At 47.4% G+C, this 26,359-nt stretch overlaps 1 protein-coding gene across 1 annotated transcript in view; it reads right to left on the bottom strand.

Moving 5' to 3' along the window:
- LOC144762435 (dynein axonemal heavy chain 5-like) overlaps nucleotides 1–26,359 on the bottom strand; it is a 1,437,549-nt gene that overhangs the window by 1,337,369 nt on the left and 73,821 nt on the right. Inside the window, exons 4-5 of the mRNA XM_078647616.1 lie at nucleotides 17,674–17,825; nucleotides 11,167–11,340 (exon numbers count right to left, since the gene is read on the bottom strand). Coding sequence (XP_078503742.1) covers nucleotides 11,167–11,340; nucleotides 17,674–17,825 — 326 coding nt within the window. The remainder of the gene's footprint in view (nucleotides 1–11,166; nucleotides 11,341–17,673; nucleotides 17,826–26,359) is intronic.

The following is a 26,359-nucleotide window of genomic DNA, read 5'->3' as shown; positions in this document are numbered from 1 at the left end:
AATGGCCTGGTTGAGAGGTTCAACCGGACCCTCAAAGGAATGATCATGGGCCTCGAGGAGCCCTTGAGGTGTAAGTGGGACATCCTCCTCCCCTGCCTCTTGTTCGCTTACCGGGAAGTTCCCCCGAAGTCCTTGGGGTTCAGCCCTTTTGAGCTACTATATGGTCACCCCGTCCGAGGACCACTAAGCCTAGTCAAAGAGGGCTGGGCGACAGCCCCCAGAACCATCCCAGGACGTATTCCGATACATTCTGGCCCTAAGGAATAAGACTCGGAAATTTAGGGAACTCGCGGAGGCCAACCTAGAGGCTAGCCAGGAAGAGATGAAACGCTGGTATGACCAGAATGCCACTCTGGTAGAGTTTCAGCCTGGTCAGCAGGTGTGGGTGATGGCCCCGGTGGAACCTTGCGCCCTCCAGGACAAATGGACCGGTCCCTTCAAGGTCGTGGAGCGCAAGAGCCAGGTCACCTACCTAGTAGATGTCCAGTCCCCAAGGAACCCTTTAAGGGTCCTCCACGTGAACCGCCTCAAACCCCACTTCGAACGGTCGGAGGTGAGCATGCTCCTCGTCACCGATGATGGAGTGGAAGAGGAGACCGAGCCCCTACCCGATCTCCTGTGTGCTAAGGAAAAGGATGGCTCCGTGGAGGGAGTGGTTCTCTCCCCCTCCCTGACCCCTGAACAGCACGGAGACTGTCGCCAGCTACTGAGACAGTTCCCTGACCTATTTTCCCTGGTCCCCAGTGTCACCGATTGGTGTGTCCACGATGTGGACACTGGGGACAGCACCCCTGTGCGGCACAAAGCCTACCGTGTCCCGGACCGAGTCCGGTCCTGCATTAGGAGGAAGTCTCCAAAATGCTTGCCCTGGGGGGGGGTGGAGTCCTCTGACAGTCCTTGGGCCAGCCCAGTGGTCCTGGTCCCGAAAGCGGCCGCACCAGGTACCCCTTCCGAACTAAGGTTCTGCGTAGATTACCGGGGACTCAATGCTGTCACACGAACAGATGCACACCCCATTCCCCGGGCAGACAAACTCATTGACCGTCTGGGAGCGGCCCATTACCTCAGCACTTTTGACCTGACCTCAGGATACTGGCAAATTGCCCTCACCGAAGGAGTCAAGGAGAGATCCGCCTTCTCCACCCCCGATGGGCACTACCAATTCTGAGTGATGCCCTTCGGGATGAAGAACGCCCCTGCCACCTTCCAGAAACTGGTCAACCGGGTACTGGCAGGGCTGGAAAAATTCAGCGCCGCGTACCTGGATGATATTACCGTGTTCAGCACCTACTGGGGAGAACACTTGCGACACCTCTGGGAGGTGTGGTCGGCCATGCGCCGGGCCGGGCTCACCATCAAGGCCAGTAAGTGTCAGATTGGGCAAGGGTCAGTGGTCTACCTCGGGCACCAGGTAGGGAGCGACCAGGTGGCGCCCCTCCAACTCAAAATGTACGCCATCCTGGCTTGAAAACCCCCCACGACCCAGACCTGAGTGAAGGCCTTCCTCGGCCTCACCGGTTACTACCGGAGATTCATCAAGGGGTATGGCAGCATGGTGGGGCCCCTGACAGGACTGACCTCTAAGAGACAGCCTAAGAAGGTGCACTGGACCCCCACCTGTCAGAACGCTTTTGACGCCTTGAAGACAGCCATGTGCACTGCCCCTGTACTCCAGGCCCCTGACTACTCCCGGGAGTTTGTTGTCCAGACCGACGCCTCCGAGCATGGCATAGGGGCAGTTCTATCCCAACTAAATGAGGAGGGCCAAGACCAGCCAGTCGCATTCATTAGCAGGAGGTTACTGCCCATGGAGCAAAAGTGGAGCACCATCGAGCAGGAGGCCTTCGCGGTGGTTTCGGCCCTGAAGAAGCTGAGGCCCTACCTGTTCGGAACTCACTTCCGGGTCCAAACCGACCACCGCCCCCTCATGTGATTAATGCAGATGAGAGGAGAGAACACAAAACTGTTACGGTGGTCCATTTCCCTCCAGGGAATGGACTTCACCGTAGAACACCGCCCGGGTACCGACCACGCCAACGCGGACGGTCTATCCAGGTTTTTCCGCCTCAGTGAGGAGAACTCCCAGGGGAATGGGTAGTTCTCCCTGCCTTTCAGCTGGGGGGGACGTGTGTTAGACCTGGCCCCCTTGGCGTGGGTCTCCCTACATCCAGGACCCCGACCATTGGTCCCGTGCGAGGCCAACCCCAGTATAAACCTATCCACTGTCCGCCCGATCCCTATTGACCCCGGAGGAATAGTAGCAGCCTCCGTGTAGCACCCCCACTCCCCCCAGTGACAGGAAGCCGAGTACCCAAGCATAGCCATAGATGACCTCGGTCCGCCATCACTCCTTCCCTCCAGAGACCCGACCCAATAGCCCCCATACAGTACTCCAAGCCCCGAAAAACCCAGACCCCCAACGCGACATGTGGGAAGCGAGCCTCTCCCCCGTAGAATGGGGCAGAGGAGTTTCGATCACACCTCCTGCCAGGGATAGCCCCGCACCCCGCCGGGCGTCTTTAAGCCCCCCAGCCAAACTTCAAAGAGGAAGAGTGCCAGATGGGCCGACACCCGGACAATCAGCCCCGGGCCCCAGGAAGCCGCCTGGGAGGGCTAGAACTTCAAAGGAAAGAAAGGAATATAACAGAAGGCGCGTGTGGAGTTAGCCAGTTGAATCCTGGAAGAAGAGAGCCCTGCAGACCTGGTTGTGGCTCATCCTGTGGAAAGAACGACATCTATGTCCCATCCCTGTCTCCTGGAACCCTGCGGACCTGGTCGCGGCTCATCCTGTGGAATGGACGAAATCTATGTTCCATCCCTGTCTCCTGGAGCCCTGCATACCTGGTCGCGGCTCGTCCTATGGAAAGAGCGAAACATATGTTCCGTCCAAGTCTCCTGGAGCCCTGCAGACCTGGTCGCGGCTCATCCTGTGGAAAGAGCGAAACCTACGTCTTTCCCTGTCGCCTGGAACCCTGCAGACCTGGTCGCGGCTCATCCTGAGAGTGAGCGAAGGTGCGAGCCGTGCCCAGAACTCGTTTTGAGTGGACCATAAGTGGACAAACTGCGCTCGGACGTACGAGTTGTATGCGAACCCGCCGCTCCGGAACACCTCAGTATCACGCGACTCGAGGATTGTGAGTCGTACGCCTGATACTCGCGCATCGCAGCACCTTCATATACCGCGGCTCGAGGATTGAGAGCCATACGCTGGATACGCTGCATCCAACCCCTGGGCCAGGAGTGCTAATCCCCACGGCTCCCCAGAGCCCGTCCGAACTAAAGACTATCCCCTCCTGGGAGACTGTGAGTATCTCGAACATCCTCCAGAGGACCCCCGCACGCAACCTTCTCAAGTCCCGTCCAACCTCGGAGTAATCCTGGTCCCTAGCCTGTTTGTGTATCGTAATATTGACCTGACGAAAATTGCTTTATAAAGAACGTGTTCTGCAACTGATCAACTAGTGTGGTGTTAATTTGTAGTGTGGCAGAGTCTCCATGTACATGACCATAAATGCGTAATCCTTCCCCCTGGGAGGGTCTGACTCAAGTGCTCAGTAACGTTCCTAGAGGAGGGGGGTCCCGGAGTGGCCAGAAGTAACTACCTCTGTCCCCGAGACCTCCCCCTTCTAACAATGTGTTGAAACAATGGCATGCTTTTGAGGTTTCGTTTTACAGTGGGGTTTGCATGTTGTGTTGAATAGGGGTACGCTGGCGTAGTAAGTATGGTTAGCGCCTCGGTTAATGCATGGGGTTGAAATAATGACATGATTTATAGTTGTGGAGTTTACTGTGGGGCATTGGCGCAATGAGGATCCCCAGGGCCCGGGTCAAAGGAGGCAAGGGGTAAAAAGAACAATGTCTAATTATTATTTGTTTCCTTTAGTGCAGAATACCTCCTAAACGGGCTCAAAAGGGCAAGGACGCCCCGGCCACAAAAGACGATTTTCGCTCACTGGCAGAATTATGAGAGGTCGCTAAGAAAGGGAGCATCGATTGGGCGCTTCGGACATTGTCGCAAGGGGCCGGGAGGTGCGCGCAACAGGACACAAAGTGGGCCAAGCAAGCACGGTGGACGCCAGAGAGGTTTAAAGACGCGCAACCAGAAAAGCGCAACAAATCCATGGACTCTCAGGCCACTACCTCAGGTGAGGATGGGGTGGTGGACCAAACGGCCTTGGTGCCGGACACTGCACAACCTACAAACTCGGCCCCCCCGGGGCAGTCAGGTGGGCCAATTATGCGGCCGGCTGGAAGCCCAATGTTAACCAATGTAACACAGGCTGTGGGTCTCCCAGTCACAACAGGAGTAGGGCCCCCAACGCCAATTACCGCGCAAACTGCTCCCCCGGTGGTAGCACACCAAGCCAGTGGGATAGCTCAAATTTGGGTTCAGTCTGGAGGTGTGGCTCAGTCTCCAGTTGTAGTGGCGGCAACGTCTCAGGGGCCAGCGAATAGTAATGGTACATCAGGGTCGGTGGTCCCCTTATAAGCACCTCCCTTAGCCATAGGGTCAGTATTCACAGGGCAGCCACTCCTCGCACATAGCCCACTGATTTACGGGTCTGCATCAATGGCGGTAGCCCCTTCAGCGGGGATCACATGGCATGTACCAGTGGAGACCAAAGAAAATATATTCTGGGGAGAGTTTGTGGATGTCTTTGACCTCATTGACGTGGGGGTAGTCCCGGGGAAAAGCAGGATGGGGAAGGAGGGAGAGCTGAAACAAAACAGAGTATGGGTGGATTGGTCCATTAAGAATTGGGTCACAGGGTTCGCTATTTATGCGGCAATCATGGTAGAAAGATATCCCACCGTGGCAGCCCAATTAATCAGTTACATGTTCATGATCCATGGGGCAGCATCAGAATTCCCAGGGACAGGGTGGCTCCAGTATGACAACAAATTCCGGCAAATGAAAGCAGTCAATCCGGAGGTAGCTTGGGACCAGCGAGAGATAAATATATGGCATGCAGTGTTTTTTTCAACTGTGCCAGCTAATAAGACGAATCAGCCCTTTTGAGGGGACAGAGGGTCAGGGGATAAAAACAGGCCTGCTGGCAGTTCAATAAGAACAATAAGAATGAGTGCAATCTAGGCACAGCATGCAAGTTTAAACATTTGTGTTCCTTCTGTGGCATGCAGGGACACCCAGAGAGTAAATGCTACAAAAATTGGGAAGACCAAAAGAGCAGCCCGCACATACCCAACCCCAGGGCAAGGGACGCCACGCTCAAGCACCCTAGAAACTTACCCACTCCCATCCAGCTTCATGTCCTGACACACCTCCTAAGTAAATTTATGACAAGATACAAGAGGCTCAGTTTTCACACCTTGGTTTTAGTTTTGTCTTTCGCATCTCATCTGTTGCTCCCCCTTCCACGACTCCACAACGTAACAAGCGCTCAGTCCTGCAAAATCCAGAGGGGACTAGACAAAAGATCATGAAATAAGTATTGTTGGGGGGGTTAGTGGGTCCCTTCCAACAGTTGCCAAGGCCGACTTAGTATGCTCACCATTGGGGTTAGTACCAAAGAAAGAGAAAGGGAAATTCCGTCTGATCCATAACCTGTCGAGCCCACCAGGGTTGTCGGTTAATGACAAACTTGACCCAGAGCTGTGCACGGTGCGTTACACCACCTTTGACACGGCAATACAAAAACTACAAGGACTAAGAGAGGGAGCATTAATGGCAAAATCAGACATTGAGGCTGCGTTTCGCCTCCTGCCAGTCCACCCAGATGACACCAGGCTTCTAGGTTTCTCCTTTGAAGAAGAGTTCTTCATTGATCTTTGCATGCCAATGGGGTGCTCTATAGCAAGCGCGGTGCTTGAAACGCTCAAGAGGTTTCTGGAAAGGGCAGTGCAGCAATTTGTTGCATTAGCTGAGGTGGTGCACTATTTAGACAACTTTCTTTCTCTAGGACCACAGGGATCCCCGGCGTGCAGGAAGGCCCTACTGAGCTTCCAGCATCTAGCAAAAGCACAGGGTGTACCCTTGGCCGCAGAAAAGACGGAGGGGCCAGCGACACCAGGGAAGGTGTGTGCAGACTCCCCCAGGAGAAAGTAGCGGCTTTTGGGGCTGCCATAGAAGCTTGTTTGTCTGCACGCAAGGTGACGCTTCACCAACTACAAGTCCTGGTGGGGCAGCTTAATTTTGCGCTCAGGGTGATACCTATGGGCAGGGCCTTCTCTAGAAGTATCGCGCGGGCAATGTCTGGCTTGCGGGTCAAACATCATCACACCAGGCTTTCCTTGGAGGTCAGAAATGACTTAGCCATCTGGAAGGAATTTCTGAAAGGGTTCAATGGAGCAATAACATGGCAGCAACGTAGTCAAGCCAATGTTGAGTTAGAGCTACACACAGATGCTGCAGGCAGCGTGGGCTTCGGGGCAGTGTTGGGCACCAAGTGGTGCATGCAGCGCTGGCCGGAAGAGTGGGTGGTGTCAGGACTCACCCACAATATTACCTACCGAGAGCTGTTCCCAATTATTGTGGTGCTGCATTTGTGGGGTGACATTTTGAAAAACAGGCATATTGTATTTTGGTCTGACAGCATGTCAGTGGTAATGGCGATTAACAACCAGAGGGCAAAATGCACCTGGGTTCTGCGCTTATTGAAAAAACTAGTGTTGGGATGTTTGCAGCGTAATGTATACTTTACTGTTAAACATGAGCCTGGGATGGACAATACAGTTGCTAACTCCCTGTCCCGTTTTAAGTGGCCGCAAGCAGACAAACAGATGAAGGCGCGGCTATGACGGCCCCAGCCTTGGGCCTTCCCACGGAGACCATTACGAGGTTAGGGCGAGGGAAGTCATTATGTTTTGAACGCTACGTACGCCCCCAATTAGCATGATTCGCCAGTATGTTACTACTCCCCTTCCCCATCACATCTGCTCCTTTCTGGATCCATGAACACACTTATCACATGTGTGTTCCACTGGTCCCGTATTATTCAGTCCATATCTCAAAATGACTAACTATTCTTTTTAAACAGGTGCATCCCACGTAGGTGTGTATTGACAGTATATCCACAGATGGCTTCCACTGCTATAAAGGTGCTTTTAAAGTTAGTGGTGATGTGGCAGGCATTATAGTGGGGATGTCGCTTATACATTTTAGCCACTGATGACAACCCCTATGATATATAGTATACACACTTACATAAGCTTCTATGCACTAAAATGCCTGCCACATCACCACTAACTTTAAAAGTACCTTTTTAGCAGTAAAAACCACCTGTGAATATACTGTCAATACACACCTATGTGGAGATATTTTGCGCATGTTTAAAAAAAATAGTTAGTCGTTTTGAGATATGGACTGAATAGTACGGGACCAGTGGAACACACATGTGATAAGTGTGTTCATGGTTCCAGAAAGGAATAGAAATAAGAAGGGAGCATCATCGAGGCACACTTTACGTTCGCGCTTTACAGCCTTCACCCCGGTTTCAATAAGTATTAAAATACAGGCGAACCTTTTCCAATAGGGCCGCGGATTTGTGTATACCCGGTCTTTGAGACCAATGATAGACACACCTTTCCTGATGGGGACATACTTTATTAAAGTGGACACCTCATTTCAGTCACCACGGGGTAGATAGAATGTTATACTATGCCCCAGTGGTATCTTCTAAATTAATCACTAAAATACACGCTTCCAATATAATACAGGCATTATATCTGCAACTATTTTTGTGAGGTAATATGTCATTTTGCGCAAGAGCCTACTACCTTGCTCTTTTGATAGGCTAATAAAACCCATACTATATATACAAATGGGTACATTCCAATATAGATACCTCCTCCGGGTCACACCACGGGCTCACCATTCAGGACCTGATCACATGACCAGCTGGAGAGGAGTTAGCGAGGCTCGGCAAAGATGCCAGCACTCGAATTTGGAGTCCGGCGTGAGGCGGGGGAGGTCGCGTATCGGTGGCTTTTGGATGAAACTTTCATGTAAGGACAACAAAGCATTTGTCCTTATTCACACCACGGTAGTGCGCGGTCGTGTGAGCTTGTAGTCTGACAAGTTTGTGGGTATCAGACCACACACTGAGACTATAACTAGTCCACTTGTTGTTCTGTGCTTCCCTTACAGATTTTGAGATACATACAAATCGGATATTTTGAGGAGTTGATGCAAAGAGCAGCATAACAGTCCTTACAAGAATTACCCCTTACGCCACAGGAGTAGTGTGGCTGGTAATTATCGCCACATTAAAGTAGGTCCTGTTTGGGTTTAATTTAGAAGGCTTTTGGCCACTGCGCAATAGCTTGCTCTTAATCTTTGAACTAAACAAAGTATATCTTTGAGTGAAATTCTCATAGTAGTGCTTCTTGTTTGTTGTTGGTTTCTTCGCAGATAGTTTAAAGTGAATTTGTTCAAGTTAGTGGCCCTAATAGTTACTGTGCTAATCACTTTGAGACTATGTGGTGTCTTTAAGTCTGGTCACTGGGTGGCATACTCTGGCTTTGCCCTAAGATCATATTGCCATGACTCATACAAATTATGAAATCTAACCATGGAATCAACAATCATCACGTGGGAGGAGCTACGCTACGAACCAAGATGGCCACGTAAGCTCCCGGCTCCGCCGACCTCCGCCAGCAGCTCGATTATCCTGTCTTAATCCTGACCTTACACCTGATCTCCTTGTTTATGAAGGTCTACTGCTTCTAAAGGTGCAATCCCGAAATTTCTACCTCATCGGCTGACGAAGATACGCCGTGTTTCCATTCTCGGCCTAACACCGCGTGGAAGCCGGGGCCTCGATTTCTGGACTACCCAGGTCAGAGTTGAACAACATCGGCCGTGAGACCTGGACTGAGCCCGGTCTCCCGAAGAGTGCCTGAATTGTTGGCTTTTTGTGAAGATCCTTTGAACGATCTACACCGGGGACACGCCGGCTGCTGTGGTGGGGGCCCGGTGCCCGGAGACCTTGCTGCCCTCCCGGGGTCGACGGGCTGGGGCCCTCTCTGACGGCGAAGGTGTGTTCTGTAACACGAAGAGCGCCCATTATTTGATACCAGATTTGCGTGGCCTGCGACTCCGGAGTAGCCGGCCTCCGGGGTTCAAGTCCGGCTCTGTCGCCTACTGAGAGGTGATGGAGCGGACGGAAGGCACGCCATTGCTGCAGGCCGTTGTGGCCGCCATTGGGGCGCTCCATTCGCACACAGTCGCTGTGTTCCAGACACTGATGGTGAAAGTGGACGGTATCCTGGAACCTGAGGACGACACCTCGTTTAGTTTCCAGCTAGAGGTGGTACCAGCGGTGCATTGCCCATCAGAGGTCGAGGTCCCTGTGCATAACCCGGAATTCATGAACCTTGACGGTCCCCTGTTACCGACGAGCCAGCCCGTGCTTCTCGCTAGCGTCTCTCGCCTGACCCTGCGGCCGCCCAACGCATCTATATACGGTCTTCCATGTGGCTACGAGTTCCTTGGTGATGGTTCCGGATACTCGCTGTTCTTGGACGCCTTTCCTCGTTCGAGCCGTGAACTTTTATCCTGTATTCGATCCTCTTGTGCTGTCAAGAACTTTCATGGACGCTTTGCCTTTACCATCAAAATGGCGGCTCGAGTGGTACAGACTTTTCTGACGGACCGTACTGGCCAGGGCTGAACTTTATCGATGGGGTCCGATATAATAGCTTTTGGCAACGCCGGGGTTGTGCCTATATTGTGACGGGAATTGGGTGGTTGTTGTTTATCCTCCCCTGACTGGTTTGTATAATTGCTACATATTGATTTTACCATGTCTCGGGGTGGTCGCTGTTGGCGGGGGGTATGGGAGACCGAGAGTGTGTTTGCTTTCTCCTCCTCCGCTTTCTCTTTTCCCTTCCTTTAGGGTAGTACTTGGGCGACAGGCACGCTGCTAGTGGGGTTAGGCCGTAGCCATTGCAGGGGTGCAGGGTGGGGGCGTTAGGGGTGGGGTTTTTTATTTTGCCTTTCTTTTGTTCTATGGCCCCTTTTGTCTTTTCCCTTTCCTTCTACGAGAGATGGGCTGTTTATTTTTCACGAATCCTTTATTGTCTGGGTGTGTTCGCTGGCTTAATTATCCTGTAACATTGTGGACGAGGTCGCGCGGGTGGGATTGTTTTTGATTGATTGATGGATCGCCTATTTCCTTTTTCCGTTATGTGTACCCGTGATGGGCCTTTTACTTTTTACAGTGATTCTTGTTTGTATATTTCCCCCGCCTGGCACTGTTCTGTATTTCACTGCGAAACACTGCTGTCTGTATTGCCTACTCTCGTCTTACTGTTAAAATAAAAAAAATATATAAAAAAAACAATCATCACGTGCACTATTCACTGTTTAAACACAATCAATGTATATACACTCTTGTGTCTTCATAACATGTGAAGACTTGTTACTATTTAGCCACTCTTATGCACAATATGCATGAATAAACACCGTAATGCAAGGTGCTAACTTTACTCAGCACCGCACCACGTGGATTAGCCCTGGGAGCACATTTGTTTCTAAAAGTAACAAATGTTTTGCGAATTTCAAGTGTTGTAAAACGTTGTATTATGCTCTACCTAGCCGTGAACAAGTCGCATTTACAAGCATACTGAGGCGACGAAACACGTGTTGGCTTGGGAACTGTTCACTTATTGAAAACACGAAGACGTATCAAAAAGGAAAAAAGAAAAGAGGAGAACATATGGAATGATTTTCTTGTGTTTTATGTATTGGAAATTACCATTAGAATTTTACGTGTGCTTAGGTTTATATTTTATGATGTCTTGTTGCTTATGCCACAGAACCTAGAGAGGCAGGTGGTTCTCTCTAACCTTTGAGCACCGTCACTAATAAGGCTTGCTTGTAAGAATAATTTGTGCTATTACCTATTGGCGCCTATTACCTATTCCACTGAGTGAGTCCAACCCAACTACGAAACCACACAGCTGATAATTTCCAGAGAACTGTAGCCAGCTTTGGAAGACAGGGCTGGGAAAGATTATATAGAAAGATCCCTAGGTTTTACTGCTTACAGGTGTAAGATGTGATGGTTTTGAGCAAAGCATCATCTTTTAACGTGATTCCCAGCTGTAATACTGCACTAAGTCTTTGAGGATATTAAGGTTACATAGAGTTAGACTGCCTTCCAAATTGTGAGGCAGACTCCTGCATGGCTTTTAACATCTTACCTTATGTCCACAGACTTCCACTTCTTCAGTAGCCTCGACTTGGCAGAGATCAGCAGGCCAATCACAGTCTTGCACTCCTTTCCTCTTAGTTGCTCCGTAATGGATCCCAAGATCTTCTGCCGCCTGTGCCAGCGGTCTAGTTCAGTGAGGGGAGTAGTGGTGATGTCCAGCACTCTAAGTCAATGAAGTACAGATTAAGCATGGGCAAGACATGTTCTCTATAGATTGTGACATGTGTAAAAGATGAAACAATAGTTATGATCTGTATACATATATCTCCAGACTCTCTGGACAATTCAGCATATTCAAAATGCTATGACCCGTAGGATGTGGGTGATCTGTTCAGTGTGCGCATGAACTGTTATTTTGTTGAAACCCAGCCTTCTTGCCACTTACCACCTGATGTCCCAGTTACTTGCGGATAACTGGGATTAGCAGACTGCAACAGCGATCGATTTGATGTATGGCTGCAACCATCAAACAGACACATCTTAATTCTTACACAAAGACTTCTCCAGGCAGTCCCTATGCGCTCATGCAGGTACTCTAGTGCTTACAAGACTATGGAATTAGAATTTTCTGGCCCATCTTTCTTACCTAACTTCAATGAGCAGCTAACACACTCTGGTCTACTCAATGAAATTTTCATAAGCTACTGTTTGGGTTTCAGGAAGCGTGCCCTAGATCAAACAATTTTAATGCATTGCCAACTTCTTTCTTCACTTGTACGTATGAGTTCTTTACCCTCACTATTTCCCAATAGTGAGTTTCCCTATGGTGTCAGTTCTATGTGTACAAGACGTATCACCTGTAGCCAACGTGTAGGTTCAGGACACCAATCTTATCTCATCAATCTGCTTCCAAAGTTGAATTTGTAGGGCCCGATTCACAAAGGTAAAATGAGACAAAAGTCTAACTTTACGACTTTCAGTATTCACAAGGCGCATTTACTACTTTTAAATGCCCTTTTTGAATACCAAAAGTCATAAAGTTATAGTTATATAGTTATAGTCATATAGTTATAGTTCCAGTCATATCCCTTCCCTATGTATATAGAGATAACTCTAATCACTAGTATATGCAGTAGACCGTTGCGCCCTCTACCATTCCTATGTGACTCTTAGAGTATATCTATTTGTATCCCTTCCCTATGTATATAGAGATAACTCTAATCACTAGTATATGCAGTAGACCTTTGAACTATCTACCATCCCTATGAGACTCTTAGAGTATATCCAGTCATATCCCTTCCCTATGTATATAGAGATAACTCTAATCACTAGTATATGCAGTAGACCTTTGTACTATCTACCATTCCTATGTGACTCTTAGAGTATATCCATTTGTATCTCCTTGTGTGACTCTACATCTTGTACATTTGCAATTTTTCTGTTTGTATCCTCTATGTAACGCATGTAATCCTAAGTCCTTATGTTTTTCAACTGGTCCTTATGTAAAGCGCTCTGACACCTTTGGGTAAAGTTCGCGCTATATAAAATCGCATACATAATAAAGTTCAACTTTTGGTATTCACAAAGGGCATTTACGAGTAGCAAATGCCGTTTGTGATTATCAAAAGTTGTAAAGTTAAACTTTCACCTCAGTTTACCTTTGTGAATCGGGCCCATTGTATACTCCATGGGGGTGTGTAGGCTCCACTATATCACACTGCAATGAGTAGGCATCTTTGATACAGTTTAGCCTCCAGTCAGAGAGATACATCCACATATTGAGAGAAAGAGGGGGTATGAAAGTGTGTGAGTGCATGCTAGTGTGTGGGGCAGCAATCAAAGTTCAATTACAAAACGTATGCTGTTTTATCCAAAGTTGTTAAGAAACAGTGTGGGTGTGATTGAGAAATTCCAGTTAGAGGAGTGATTTCAATTTATGCCTGCAAGGTTATATCTACTTTTGAGTACTCTAAATGCAAACAACGGCTCATTTAGGTTGCGAAGAGGAGCGCGGATGGAAGTACATCTGTTGTGGACTTGGTGGGTTGGGGAACAGTGCGAGGGTCGTTTTAAAATTAAATACTCTTTTGTGCTACCTCTTACAGCTACACTTGCCATACTCTTCCTTTCCCTACTAATCCTCCCCACAGTCAATTTTATTGTACATTATATTTTGGACACAATATTTTGGTCAGACAATGTTCAGGCCACAATATTCTGGTGCCATACCACCTGAAGTTGGTACGATCTTCAGGCCAGATTCACAGAACTAACTTATGACAAAATCCTAAAGTTACAACTTTTTGTATTCACAGAAGGCATTTAGTAGTCTTAAATTAGGATTTTGTCTTAAATTAGGATTTGGTCTTAAATTAGGATTTGGTCTTAAATTAGGATTTTGTCCTAAATTAGAATTTTGGCTTAAATTAGGATTTTGTCCTAAATTAGGAATGTGTCCTAAATTAGAATTTAAGACAAAATCCTAACTTTAGACAAAATCCTAATTTAAGATTATGCCTTCTGTGAATACCAAAAGTAGTAAGTTTAGGATTTTGTCGTAAATTAGTTCTGTGAATCGGCCCCTTCATCTCACAGGACATACAGCGTAACCTGAAAACCCTCTGTTAGTCACATTTGTCCTACATAAGTAACCACAATGTTTAAAGGGCCTCCACACTATTTGTTTTAATCTTGGAAAAATAAAGAATAATAGAAGTCATATAATACACAATGCATAAAATATTCTAAGTACACATCGGCATAAACAGTAAATATAATATTATGTTCCATATGTACGGCTCTAACAATGGAAACTCAAAGGCACAGCAATGTGAACTAAATAGCACTGTAATTTTCTCTCTCGCCTCATCTGAAACAAGCTAAACCAACTATTTGTATAAGTATATTAATACGTGTGTGTCTGTGTGTGTGTGTGCGTGCGCATGGGTGTGTGTGTGTATAAACATATATATTCATATATAAACATATATCCAGTCTTGGGCTAAATAATTTCAGTGCACTCGCATGAATATTAAATTGCAAAAATAAGAATATGTGCATTTTTATACAATCATTTTCCACTGTGATACAGGCTGATGGCAGCTCCTTAACAGGGGTTTCAGGGTGGAGCCTTGCCTTCTGTGTGCCACAAGTTACTGCCCCTTGCACCTGCCCAAAGTTGCTAATTATTTAACTTAGTGGTGTTCATAGAAACACAACTTTTGACAAGAGGAGGAGGGGGACTGACAAGGCTGAGGCACAGCCGCGGTCCGTGGAGGGAGTTACGGTGGGGCAAGAAGGCGGGGAGGGGCAGGGTGGGGGGGTGCTAAAAACCGGCATATGGATAATTGCAGGTAAGTAAACAATTTAATTAATAAAACGAATTTCGTAGCGCTCACTGCATCGCATTTTGCGATGCAAGGTGCGCTACGAAATTCGTTTTATTCATTAAATTGTTTACTTATTTGCAATTATCCATATGCCGGTTTTTAGTAACCTCCACCCTGCCCCTCCCCTCCCCGCCTTCCTGCCCCACTGTAACTCCCTCCACGGGCCGCGGCTGCTGAGGCACGATCCATCTAGAGGGGGCTGCTTAAAAACACCAAACTAGGTGGCTAGATGTCTGGATTTCACATGTTTTAGGGTTGTAATTTAACTATTGTCCCATCACACAGGCACCATCCATTTTATTTAGCAGACATATGGCGCATGCATCAGGTAGCACAGTATATCTGCTAAAATGGAGCTGTCACAGCACGTATTAGTGCACCCCTGAGGCCAATGAGGAGCCATACGGAGCAGAAGGGGCAGTATCCCAAGCTCTGTCCCAGCTTCTGAAAAGGCTGAACTTCCAGTCCCATCAAGAAGCTGGATACTCCCACAACTTCTTTAGGGCCTGGAGCCGGTGAAAATCCCAAACCGGCTGGAAAGTAGAGTATGGATTACTCTTCACTGTAATATCAGTAAATGGAATTTGTGATTCTGATAAACGGAGCAATATATTCGAGATGCCGGTGATAATTCCAATCCGGCAGGTCTGAACCGCAAGGTCAGTAGGAAAGCATTTAAGTGTATATTTGATCTTGTTCAGTGGTATTTAATAACACAATGAAAGACACGGGTGGGGGCATGGGTATGTGTCTAGTAGTTGACGATTTATTCAAGAGTAGCACAACTGGTTCATATGGCTCGGATCCATTCCATGTAAAATAGGATGGCAAGGGAAAGACACAGGTGTGTGTCAGGACTATGGAATTTTAGAGTTGAGGAGAAGGGTTACCCGTGGCTGGCGTCAATATCCTTCTGGTTGGCCGGTTGTTTTTGCTGGTTGCTTTTCCACGTGATTGAAATTTAAGAAACAAGAAACAACTCTTCTGCGAACTTTATTGAAATTGATTTTCTCATGGACTCACGCTATAGTGATCTTATATGTATACATTAATGTATGTGTGCCCAGGATCTGGCTTTACTGCCTTTGTTGTAGGATGTATCCTACACGAATATAGGGGTTATAGGGGTCTCCCCTACCTGGTTAACACCGTACTCACTGGGGCTTCTCATTAACATGTACACAAATATAGCTGAGCGCCACTACTTCCTACACACTGAAAACCCTCCCTCTTAACTGCACCATTAAGAAGTTGGGTTAGGGGGTTAAGGTGGGTTTTCCTCGTTTTAATCCTAGGCCTACTGCTGAGTCCTGCTCTGTATTGGGAGCCATGTCTTGCTGGTTCCGTTGTCCAGGTCCAGATTCCTGCCCTGCTGCTGCCATGGATCCCCCGTGTCAGCAGCAAAGGAGGCAACTTAAGTAAAGAAAAAACTAAGTTGTTTCTCTGTGCATGTGTGAGTGTGTGTTTGTGAGTGATTGAGAATGAATGAGATTGAGTGACAGTGTGTTAGTGTGTTTTAGTGTCAATGACAGTGAAAGTAAGTGAGAATCGGTGAGAGAGAGTATGAATATGTGAATGTAAGTGGGAGGATATGAATGAAGGAGTATGAGTGAGTTAGACAGAGTGAGTGAGAAAGAGGCTCTGAGAGGAAGTGGGAGTATGCTATGGGTGTAGCAAGTACAGCTACACCAGGGCCTCTAGTCCTCAGAGACTTACTGGATCCTATATATTAAAGTTGACTGCCTGTACACCAGGAGATCAAAACACAGCCACCTGTACATCAGCAGTTGTGAAAAAGTCAGTGATTGTGAAAGAGAGAGTGCATGTGAGTGAGTCTGGGAGTAAGAGTGAGACTCAATGAGGATTAGAGCGTGAGTACTTTTGTGTGTGAGCGTCAGTTAGAGGGAGGAGCATGGATGCAAATGAGTAAGTGAGAGTGTGAATGAATTAGAGTGAGTGAAGTCGAGCTAGTGATTGAAAGCAGTGGCGTAATGAAACTTGAGTGCCCCCCCCCTGAAAAGTACTCCCTCCGGATTCACTTAGGATCTCTCGAGCCGGGGTACTGTGCTGAGGGGGGCCGCTGGAACTTGGGGGCTCCTCCCCACTTCAGGGGCCTTTGTTACACCACTTACTGAAAGAGGGAGTTAGTGTGAGTGAGAGTGTCAGTGTTAGCGTGTTTTATTCATGTGAGCCGCTGGCCAGGACATACTCGAGATAATTCTTCACTTATGAGGGCACTCAAGACAGCATGCTGCTTGTTGCATATTAGAGGTCAATCTTGGCAAGAGGAAGGGTAACCATGGCAAAATGCAGGCCCCGACATACTGGAAGTAATACTTGGCATATGGGCACATCTACGATAAAATTCTGCTGTTAGCATACAGGAGGTATTTCTTGAACTCAGAGAGGGCAACAATGGCGTATTTAGGCTGGGGTTAAAATAGGGAAAAGCAAACTATAATCAACAGCGGAACGCAAACTATAATCAAATGCGGGCTCTGACGTATGAAGTTATTTTTTGATCCAGGTCATCCATGATATGTGAGCAGTGTCAATGCCAAAGTTCTTGTATTAGCATACTGTATGTAATTCTAGGCATAAGGGGGTAACCGTGACACAATGCTGGCATTCTCACACAGGATGAAAATCTTAACATATAGGCAACATCAAAGGCAACTTTTGAAAACAATGTTGTGTGCTGCAAGTATAATTCCTACCATATTCAAAGATCACCATCTGCCACTAGTACAGGCAATCACAACAGTAGCGTGTTAGCCTGGAAAGAGTTAAAGTAATTGGCTTTGAAAGAATGGCTGTATGTAGTAAATCCTGCTTTAAAATTAACAGGATGTACCTTTAAACGTTCACTAAGCAATTGTTAATAAAGCTTTCATTCAGACTATACAACCAGGCAGACAATGGCACTCGACGTGTTCGACCATTGCTTTGAAGGTTGCGATGGCTCTGCTCTTGCACAGTTTGATGGAGCAAATGTATATTTGCCACTGTTCTAGGTCGGGCATGGTATTATTTGAGCGCACCACGACATCAAAATACATTTGCGCTTGTTTTAAAATGGAGAGTTTGCCCCAAATTAAACCACAGATAACCAAAGTCATGAATATTCCAGTTGATATAGATGTGTCTTGACAATTCTATCGACCTACCTTTCATCCACCGCTTCCATCAGAATTTGGTCAATGGTCTTGATCCAGTCTAAAACCAGAGCCTCGTGCTCATTGACAATATCCGAGTCCAGGATGGCAGATCTTTGTTGCAGGAAGTCTGGGCTGATTATGTGTGTAGGCCTTTTTAAAATCTGAAGCAGAGACATGTGGCAGGTGGTTAACAGGTGCACTGATTCCACACTTTCTGCTTTTTCAATTCAAGACATGCGTTGTTAGCACACCGGCATTCACACAGCCAGTCCCCGCCTATGGCTTAATACACTGTATGTGGAGAATTTCTGATAGAAATGCTTCATCAAGAAATAGATCTACATATAATATGAAATTAAGCCTAGCTTTGCAGAGTTTGACAAGGGAAGAACATACACAACATTTTTACAAAGAATTATCGGGCTCCAAGTTTTTTTGCTCACCATTTCTACTGAACTGGAAGACATCATTTCTAGACTTCTAACAAGCACGGAACTGACTAAACGGCCAGCTACATTATCATTATCCTAAATTCTGTACCTCATGATTGGCTGCCAATATCGCTCTGGTGCATTTGATCCTCAGAAAAACATTACATTCTGCCCAGATATTTTCATTAACCTGCACCACATTAGTTGCAAAGTGTGACTAAACTGTAGCGATCTACTTTTGACACTTTCCATCTTCGGAATTCGGAATCACTTTGATCCATGAATTGTTTAATCAATTCCAATTGTGGCTTTAAAATCTAAGCATCTTGGAATACATTGGGGTCTAAACGACCTTCATGAAACCAAGGTATGACATGCTGAAGCACTGCAGAGATATGGGCCTCAAACATTGAAGCCACTATATGCCCTTGCCATATGGTAACTGAGGCTTAAAAGCACCACTTTTGAACATTTCCTGTACCAGAACAAATTCAGCAACAATCTACGGGTGCAACACAGTGTCAGCTATGGGCATGACCAGGTCCATACATTGAACATTTTGTAATAACCTAAGGATTATCATTTTCAATAACCTCGCGTTTCCCATAGGGAAAGACAACCACAAGTGGACGAAGTTATTCAAATTAAGGACCAGGAGGAAGGTAATTGGTGTCAGAGGACTAGTACAAACATATGTGACTTCTACAAATTGTTGCCCAAGCCATCATCTCTAATACCAACATTGCTAGTCAAGGGTATGAAATACCTTCTGCGTTTCCAGCCCACCCCCTTTTCTGGGTGCATCAGTTTCCCTATGATTATTCAACAGACGGAAGTTTGCCTCAAGTTACACCTTTTGTGCCCACCAGGTATGAAACATGATTGATGTTAATTAATTAGTTTAGAGACCAAAGTAGATAACCTCACTAGGAGGGTGTTGCACAATATTTATATTCACGTTCATTAAATTAAGTGCCTTTATGTGCCAAATTCCTACCCGCTTTACCTAGTGTGGGCAGCATCAGAACTGCTGCTTCAATGAATACGTTTTAGAGCATCCTCCGCATCCCACAAAAAAGGTAGTCACCCCTCGAGAATAGCCATACCCACCATCAAAATAGTTAATGTAATTTCTTCCTCTGCCAAAAATATGCTGAATCATCTCTAATTAACAGTAAACCGTAATAAAGAGCGGATTCAAACTTCATCCGGAAGTCTTGGTCTTCATCCAGCACGTTGTGCTGTCACCTATTTATATATACAGAATGGTTGTAGAAACTTCTATTATACTTAAAGTATTCCAGGAAAAAACTTGTCTCTCTTGACATGTATCCACAGCATGTGGATACAGGGCTGAGAGGTTGACAATATGTTGACTTTGTTGAGTTATTTACATGGAGATTAAAGGCTGTTCCAAAAGGAAGTAAGTTGTGGACGAAGAAGGTAAGAATGGAAGCCATTTCAAGTACTGCTAGCTAATTTCCTCACTTGGATGTACTTGCCGAGCATCTGCCCCCTGGAGTAATTCACACACACTGCTCCTAAGGCACTCTGTTCAGTTACCATAGTGTTGTCCCATTCAACTTTCCCACAATCACCAGGAACTCACAGTTACTCAATCTGGCATATTCCTTCATCTGGATCACGGGTGGGCACCACATTCCTCTATGTCCCATTCAGTGGCATTTAACTGTCTTTCCATTTTCTTGACCCTATTATGAATATAAGTCAATTTCTTTACTACAGACTTCCCCATACAGCTTTGTTGCTATGCATAGTTAAACTTAAGTCCTCTGTCACTTGATCTCAGATTAGCCAAATCCTTCCCAATCTTCATGTAAAAACTCATAAAAATTAATGGTACGCATGTTTTGGCTTTTCCCACTTCTTTTGGTAAACTGAAGATAAACATTTTTGTTGAGCCTCGGGTGTTATACTCCAGCCCCTCTAGTTATCCTTCCAACCTGATACTTGGAATCATTTTACCTGGAAATACCCCAACTCCACGCCCTAGCCACCACAAAGGCTGTAAAAGAGAGAAGGACTCTATCAAGGTAAGATGGCCTTAATGACATGTTAGTTCGGATAGATTAAAATCCAGAATGTACATATATACGGAACTGTAAAAACTAACAATGTAAACCTGTAAAGTAGCAAACCCTATATACGTTGTACTGTCACGTATTTATATATACAGAATGGTTGTAGAAACTTCTATTATACTTAAAGTATTCCAGGAAAAAACTTGTCTCTCTTGACATGTATCCACAACGTCTTGTCTAAAGCTCTGTGACGCCCGATGGAACAGATACTGAGCTATATGACACTGTACTAAATAAATATTCTAGAATAAGAAAGGTGTATATTGGAATAAACTGAGCCCCCTCTTCTCACCGTGGGGGTCATCTCCAACCCTCTCCAATGCCACAGTTGTGCATTAAATATATGGGTTACTTTAACATTGTACCAAGAGTCTCAACTGGAGAATCCCTTCTACATGCAAGAAGACAATTAGCAGAACCGAAGGCACAGTTCAGCTCCACCTCTTTCTTCATTGCCATTAAATACCTCTTACTTTACAGGGCTGAGAGGTTGACAATATGTTGACTTTGTTGAGTTATTTACATGGAGATTAAAGGCTGTTCCAAGAGGAAGTAAGTTGTGGATGAAGAAGGTAAGAATGGAAGCCATTTCAAGTACTGCCAGCTAATTTTTTTTTTTGTTCAAGTGTTTTTATTAAAATATAAAGTGTACAAATCAAACATTATATTTACAGTACATAACACTGAACTCACGATGCATTTTTGTTAGTCAGAAGCAGGAACTTCACGTTAGACCGTTTTAAAACTGACAAAATGGTGGTTGGCCAGCGCTTTCGGTCCTTTTTGCCTTTAAGTGCTAACACCTGACGATAAAGAGGCACAAGGTCGGGCGGGCCTATCAAGGCAAAGAGCTGGTCAGACTGGTCAGTGTGTGGACCTGTTCTCGGCAGTTTGTGGGTCCGTTTTAGGGTCTGCTGGAACAGTTTTTATTGTTCATGTCACTGATATTGTCACATTCAGTCCCTCAAACCTTGATTAAAACCCTTAACAATGTGCCTTTTCAAGTAAAAAACTGCCCCGATTTATAAATGTGGGCCACTTTTTTAGCTACCTGATTTTCTAGGAGGGGGCTGCTTTTATTCTGCTTATTTTCTGACCCAGCCCGAGCCTGAAGCAGAGTGTCAGCGACATTAGTGTGCAAGAGAATGCCCACGTTAGCAATCACACCTCCCAGCAGCTTAATGTATATATGGTGTATAACATGAAAGACGGATGGGCATGCCAAAAGGCATAGGGGAAGTATAAGAGGGTGACCCCTACAGTTAATAAAGGATCGCCTTTAGTCGCTCCATGGGCCACAGCGGTGCGGCAGTCATCAGTGGCGGCTCCTCCGCTAAGGCAGAGGAGTGTCGCCCCACTCCTTCAGTGGCAAGCTGATTACAAAAAAACAAAAGGATAATAAAGTTACGTTATTATCATTTTGCTTTTTGTATTCAAGTTGCAGTTGATGGGGTGGGGCTGGACTGGGCTGGGCTCAGGAAGGAAGAGTGATGGCAGCACCAACAGTGCGCATGACGCTTTGGCCAGCCGGCTCGGGCCGGCCAAAGCATCATGCGCACTGTGCATGTTCTCCACCCAGGCTGCACTACAGCCTGGATGGAGAACATGCCCAGCCTACCAACCCCTGTCTGAATGCCAAACACCGGCGCTCAGACCAATCACAACGCTGTTAAGGAAGCGTTATGATTGGCCAGTGGATTCTAGGAGGCTGTGTGCTTCACTTCCTGGTTTTGGCGAACGGAGGAGATGCGTAGGTCATGGTTGTACCCACGGGGGTGAGGGGATCATCCTACCAGTCGCCCAGTTCTCGCAGGAAGCGAGCCTGGATGCTCCACCCCCACAGCTCCATACAGGTATGAGGCATGCCATCATCAGGGCATGCATCACTGGTCTTAAAAACACCACTCCTGTTCTTCTGCCACGTGACTCGGAGAAACGAGACATACCTATTATTAGTGGATGACTTCAACCCTGTGAAATGGCATAAATTGGGCCTTGATCCATCTGGCACAGTGGGCAAACTGTTGGCAGTGATGACTACATCACTTACTTTTGTATGCATTCTCATTAAGGGGCCCATTTGTCTACGGGCCGTATTTTAAAGGATTGGAGAGCGCTAAAAATTCTATTTGTTTGCCAGCAAGCATGTTGTGGCATGCTCTAACAGGGAGAGGTGAGACAGCTATCTTGTTCTAGTTTTTGGCCATTACAAACTAGGTATTTGAGGCCCCAACACTTGTAGCCTAGCAGTCCCACAAGCTAGCTGTCAGGAATTCAGAATTTCAAAGACCCTGTTAGCTTTGGGCTGGTAGTCACTGCAAACTGCACCATGACCCATCAAGAACATGGGTTCTTGATAGGTCACTCCCCCTCCGAACTGCACCGCCTGTGTGTCCTTGTCCCAGCTGCTGACGCTGAGGAAGTTTGAGGCCCTCCTCCACCCGCAGGCTACCACCTGTGCCTCATCCCTGGTGGCCAGTGGTAGGCTGTAGGTTTGTATCATCATCTGTATCTTTATTGTATTGCCTTATTGTTATTTTGGTATCTGTGAGTGCTGTTGTCTGTTTTCCCCCCGGTGCCTGTATTTGGTCCGTGCCCTCTCTTCCTTCTGTTCCCCTCGCTGTCCCCGTGTTTCTCTGCCCATTTTTGCCTTCTGTTCCCTTCGTTGTCCCCATGTTTCTCTGCCCGTTTTTGCCTTCTGTTCCCTTGTTGCCCCTGGAATTCTGTGCCCATTTTTGGCTTCTGTTCCCTTGTTGCCCCTGTAAGTCGGTGCCCTTCTGCCTTCTGCTCCCTTCGTCGCCCCTCACCGCTCCCGCTCCAGCCGCTGCGGCCCCGCCTCCCTGACCGCCCAGCCCATTCGCTGCCCCTGCCCTGCCTCCCGCCTCCCAGCTGCTCCTCCCTCCCACCTCCCCATATATGGCGGCCCCTGCGCGGTGAGGAGAGCGACCCTTGACCCTGCTAGGTAGGTCGCTCCCCCTCCGCACAGCACCGCCTGTGTGTCCTTGACCCAGCTGCCGCTGCTGAGGAAGTTCGAGGCCCTCCTCCACCCGCAGGCTACCACCTGCGCCTCATCCCTGGTGGCCAGTGGTAGGCTGTAGGTTTGTATCATCAGCTGTATCTTTATTGTATTGCCTTATTGTTATTTTGGTGTCTGTGACTGCTGTTGTCTGCTTTCCCCCGGTGCCTGTATTTGGTTCGTGCCCTCTCTTCCTTTTATTCCCCTCGCTGTCCCCGTGTTTCTCTGCCCGTTTTTGCCTTCTGTTCTCTTCGTTGCCCCTGTGTTTCTCTGCCCGTTTTTGCCTTCTGTTCCCTTGTTGCCCCCGTAATTTGGTGCCCTTCTGCCTTCTGCTCTCTTCGTCGCCCCTCACCGCTCCCACTCCAGCCGCTGCGTCCCCTTCGGCCCGCCACCCTGACCGCCCATTCGCTCCCCCTGCCCTGCCTCCCGCCTCTCAGCTGCTCCTCCCTCCCACCTCTCCGTATATGGCGGCCGCGCCGCTGGCGCACCGAAGGTGCTTCTAAGGCAAGCCCGTCAGCGCCCGTCCGTGCCTGGACCGCGCCCAGCGCCAGAACCCCTGGTCCCCGCGCCCATCACGATGACTGCCACCGCTACGATGCCAGCACACTCCACACTCTCAACTCCGGATGGACCCACACCTGCTTCAAAGCCGCCTGAAACGCACACAGGGCCGCTTCACCTGCCGGAACTGCAGCTACACCAGCCTCAGAGCCGCCAAACCACCCTCCAAGAAAGGCCATAATCACCTCCGATGCATCCTACTGAACACCCGCTCCGCACGCAAAAATATCGTCGAGCTCTGGGACCTGCCCGACACTTCATCCCCGGACGTCGCCTTCCTGACAGAGACCTGGATGAACAACTCCTCCGCACCCGACATCGCCATTGCCATCCCAGACGGCTACAAGATCACCCGCAGAGACCGCACCAATGTTGGAGGAGGAATCGCGATCGTCCACAAGAACAGAATCAGGGTCTCGACCAGCACCGACGACACTCTCAGCACCACATGCATTTCCAGATCCACACAGACCCCAACTCCACCCTCAGCGGCACCCTTGTACCTCGCACTTGCCACCGTCCCTTGCATCCGAAGAACAACCACCAGCAGGATATCCTTCTCCCACCTCGCCGCCAAGACCTGGAACACCCTTCCACTGAGTCTACAACAGACCCAAGACCGTCTGACCTTCAGGAGGCTACTCAAGACCTGGCTGTTTGACCAGTAGTGCCCCCCCCCCTCCCAGCGCCTTGAGACCCTCGCGGGTATGTAGTGTGCTCTACAAATGACTGATTGATTGACTGATTGATTGATTGATTGATTTAAGAACATAGGGGAGAGAAATAATTTTGACTTTGCATGAGGTGGCAGTTGTACAGGGCATCAACTTTATAATTAGAACTTGTAACTGGTTTTGCTACTTCTCAGGCCATTCCCCAATATGTCAAATTGCACAGTACTTGTACCAGTTAAAGTGGAGACTAGCAAGCCTGAAATATTGCAGTTGCCAGGCTAAGCGAGGGCATCATTTACTGCTACCACTATCATGTGCTCCATTACGTTTTACCATATCCAAACTAACATGTTCCTATTATGCACTCTCTTCTTAGGACAGATTTGCAAAATATGTATTTTATTTGCAATCAGATTTGTAATGGGCCATATAGGAGTATCTGTCATACTTGGTTACTCATATGGAAAGACTGCTATCCCCAGTGCTGTGAATAGGTCCTCATTGTACTACTTTACAAACCTCAGGGCTTAAAAGTACTAGTCGCGACAACTGGTTCTGTTCTTCCATGATAGGCAGTATGCAATATCACAAAGTCTTATGGTGCGGTAACTGCATAATTTTCTAATATTCCAACTTCAATCAATAATATAGTTATGAGATTATCCAAAAACCTTGGAGGTCATCCACCGGATCTGATTATGTATGGGGCCGAGTTGGGGAGAAGGGGCTGACCTGCCAGTTGTCTTGGCCTCTAGCCCTACCTCTGGTGCCCATGATGTTTCTTGGGGTGTGACCAAATTGTTACGGGGTGCCCCCGCAGGGACAATGCACTAAGCAGCTCCCTGGGATTTGCCTTCATAATGGTTCTCAAATGCTATAGTGCCCTTGAGGTTATCATCACACCTTTTTACAGGGAGGTCCTTTGGATATGCGACTGATTAGAGGGGGTAATGACCTGTCGGTGGTCCTGGCCTTCTAGCCCTGGTGCCCACGATGTTTCTTGGGGTGTGACCAAATTGTCACGGGTGCCCCAGCAGGGACAATGCACTAAATGGGTCCCTTGGTCTTGCCTTAGGAATGGTACTCAGATGCTACAGTGCCCTTCAGTTTATCAACAGAGAGGTTCTTTAGGGTATGGGACTGGTTAGAGTGTGGGCTGACCTGCCCTTGATAGTTCTTGAAGCATGGCTAAAGTGTTGTTAGGTGCCCCGGCAGGGACAAGTTGCTTGCATTAGTGGGTCCTTCATCAGGGATATATACTAGTTGAATTTAAAAAATGCATCAATCAATAGTCAAAAAAGGAGTTTGTTAATAGTATCAAAAGTTTGCAGTGAACACTGGTCCCGCCACAAATAAAACCCAAAGTTTAGTCTTACATTCATCATTTATATGCAATATGCGAAAAACCAAGCCCTTGGATGACAGCGTAACCAAATGACAATATGAGGTATCTGGGCTTCTAAAGAATAGAGCAGGATACCTACTCAATGGGAACTATTGGAATCCAGTTCTATAAGTAAGCGTATCTTATAGGACACAAAGGTCCAAAGTTCCACGCCAGGGGCTGGATTCTCAATAGGGTGGATCCTAGTTGGTCACAGAGCACATGCGTTGAGAGTTCTTGGGATGTCAGGCTTCACCAACAGGCCATTTATGCATATACCTCAATGCGTCTCTTCATTATTGCCAAGCCGCAGTGAGGCTTTCATCTGTACATCAGGGTTTAATGGAGATGACAATCGTAAAACATCTCATCAAAACCCTAGGTTGCCTGGGATTGATTATTAATGTGCACTTCGCTTGGAGGCTGGTCACCACCAGGTGCCCCGGCAGAGACAGTGTGTTATGCGGTTCCCGGGTGATGTGTGCGTTTGTATTCATTTGTATGTCACTTTTCAAACCTCACCTAGT

This window comes from Lissotriton helveticus, chromosome 6 (assembly GCF_964261635.1).
Source record: "Lissotriton helveticus chromosome 6, aLisHel1.1, whole genome shotgun sequence".
Taxonomy (NCBI): domain Eukaryota; kingdom Metazoa; phylum Chordata; class Amphibia; order Caudata; family Salamandridae; genus Lissotriton; species Lissotriton helveticus.
Note: the sequence above shows the minus strand (reverse complement) of the source record. Positions and strands in the feature narration are given on the sequence as shown.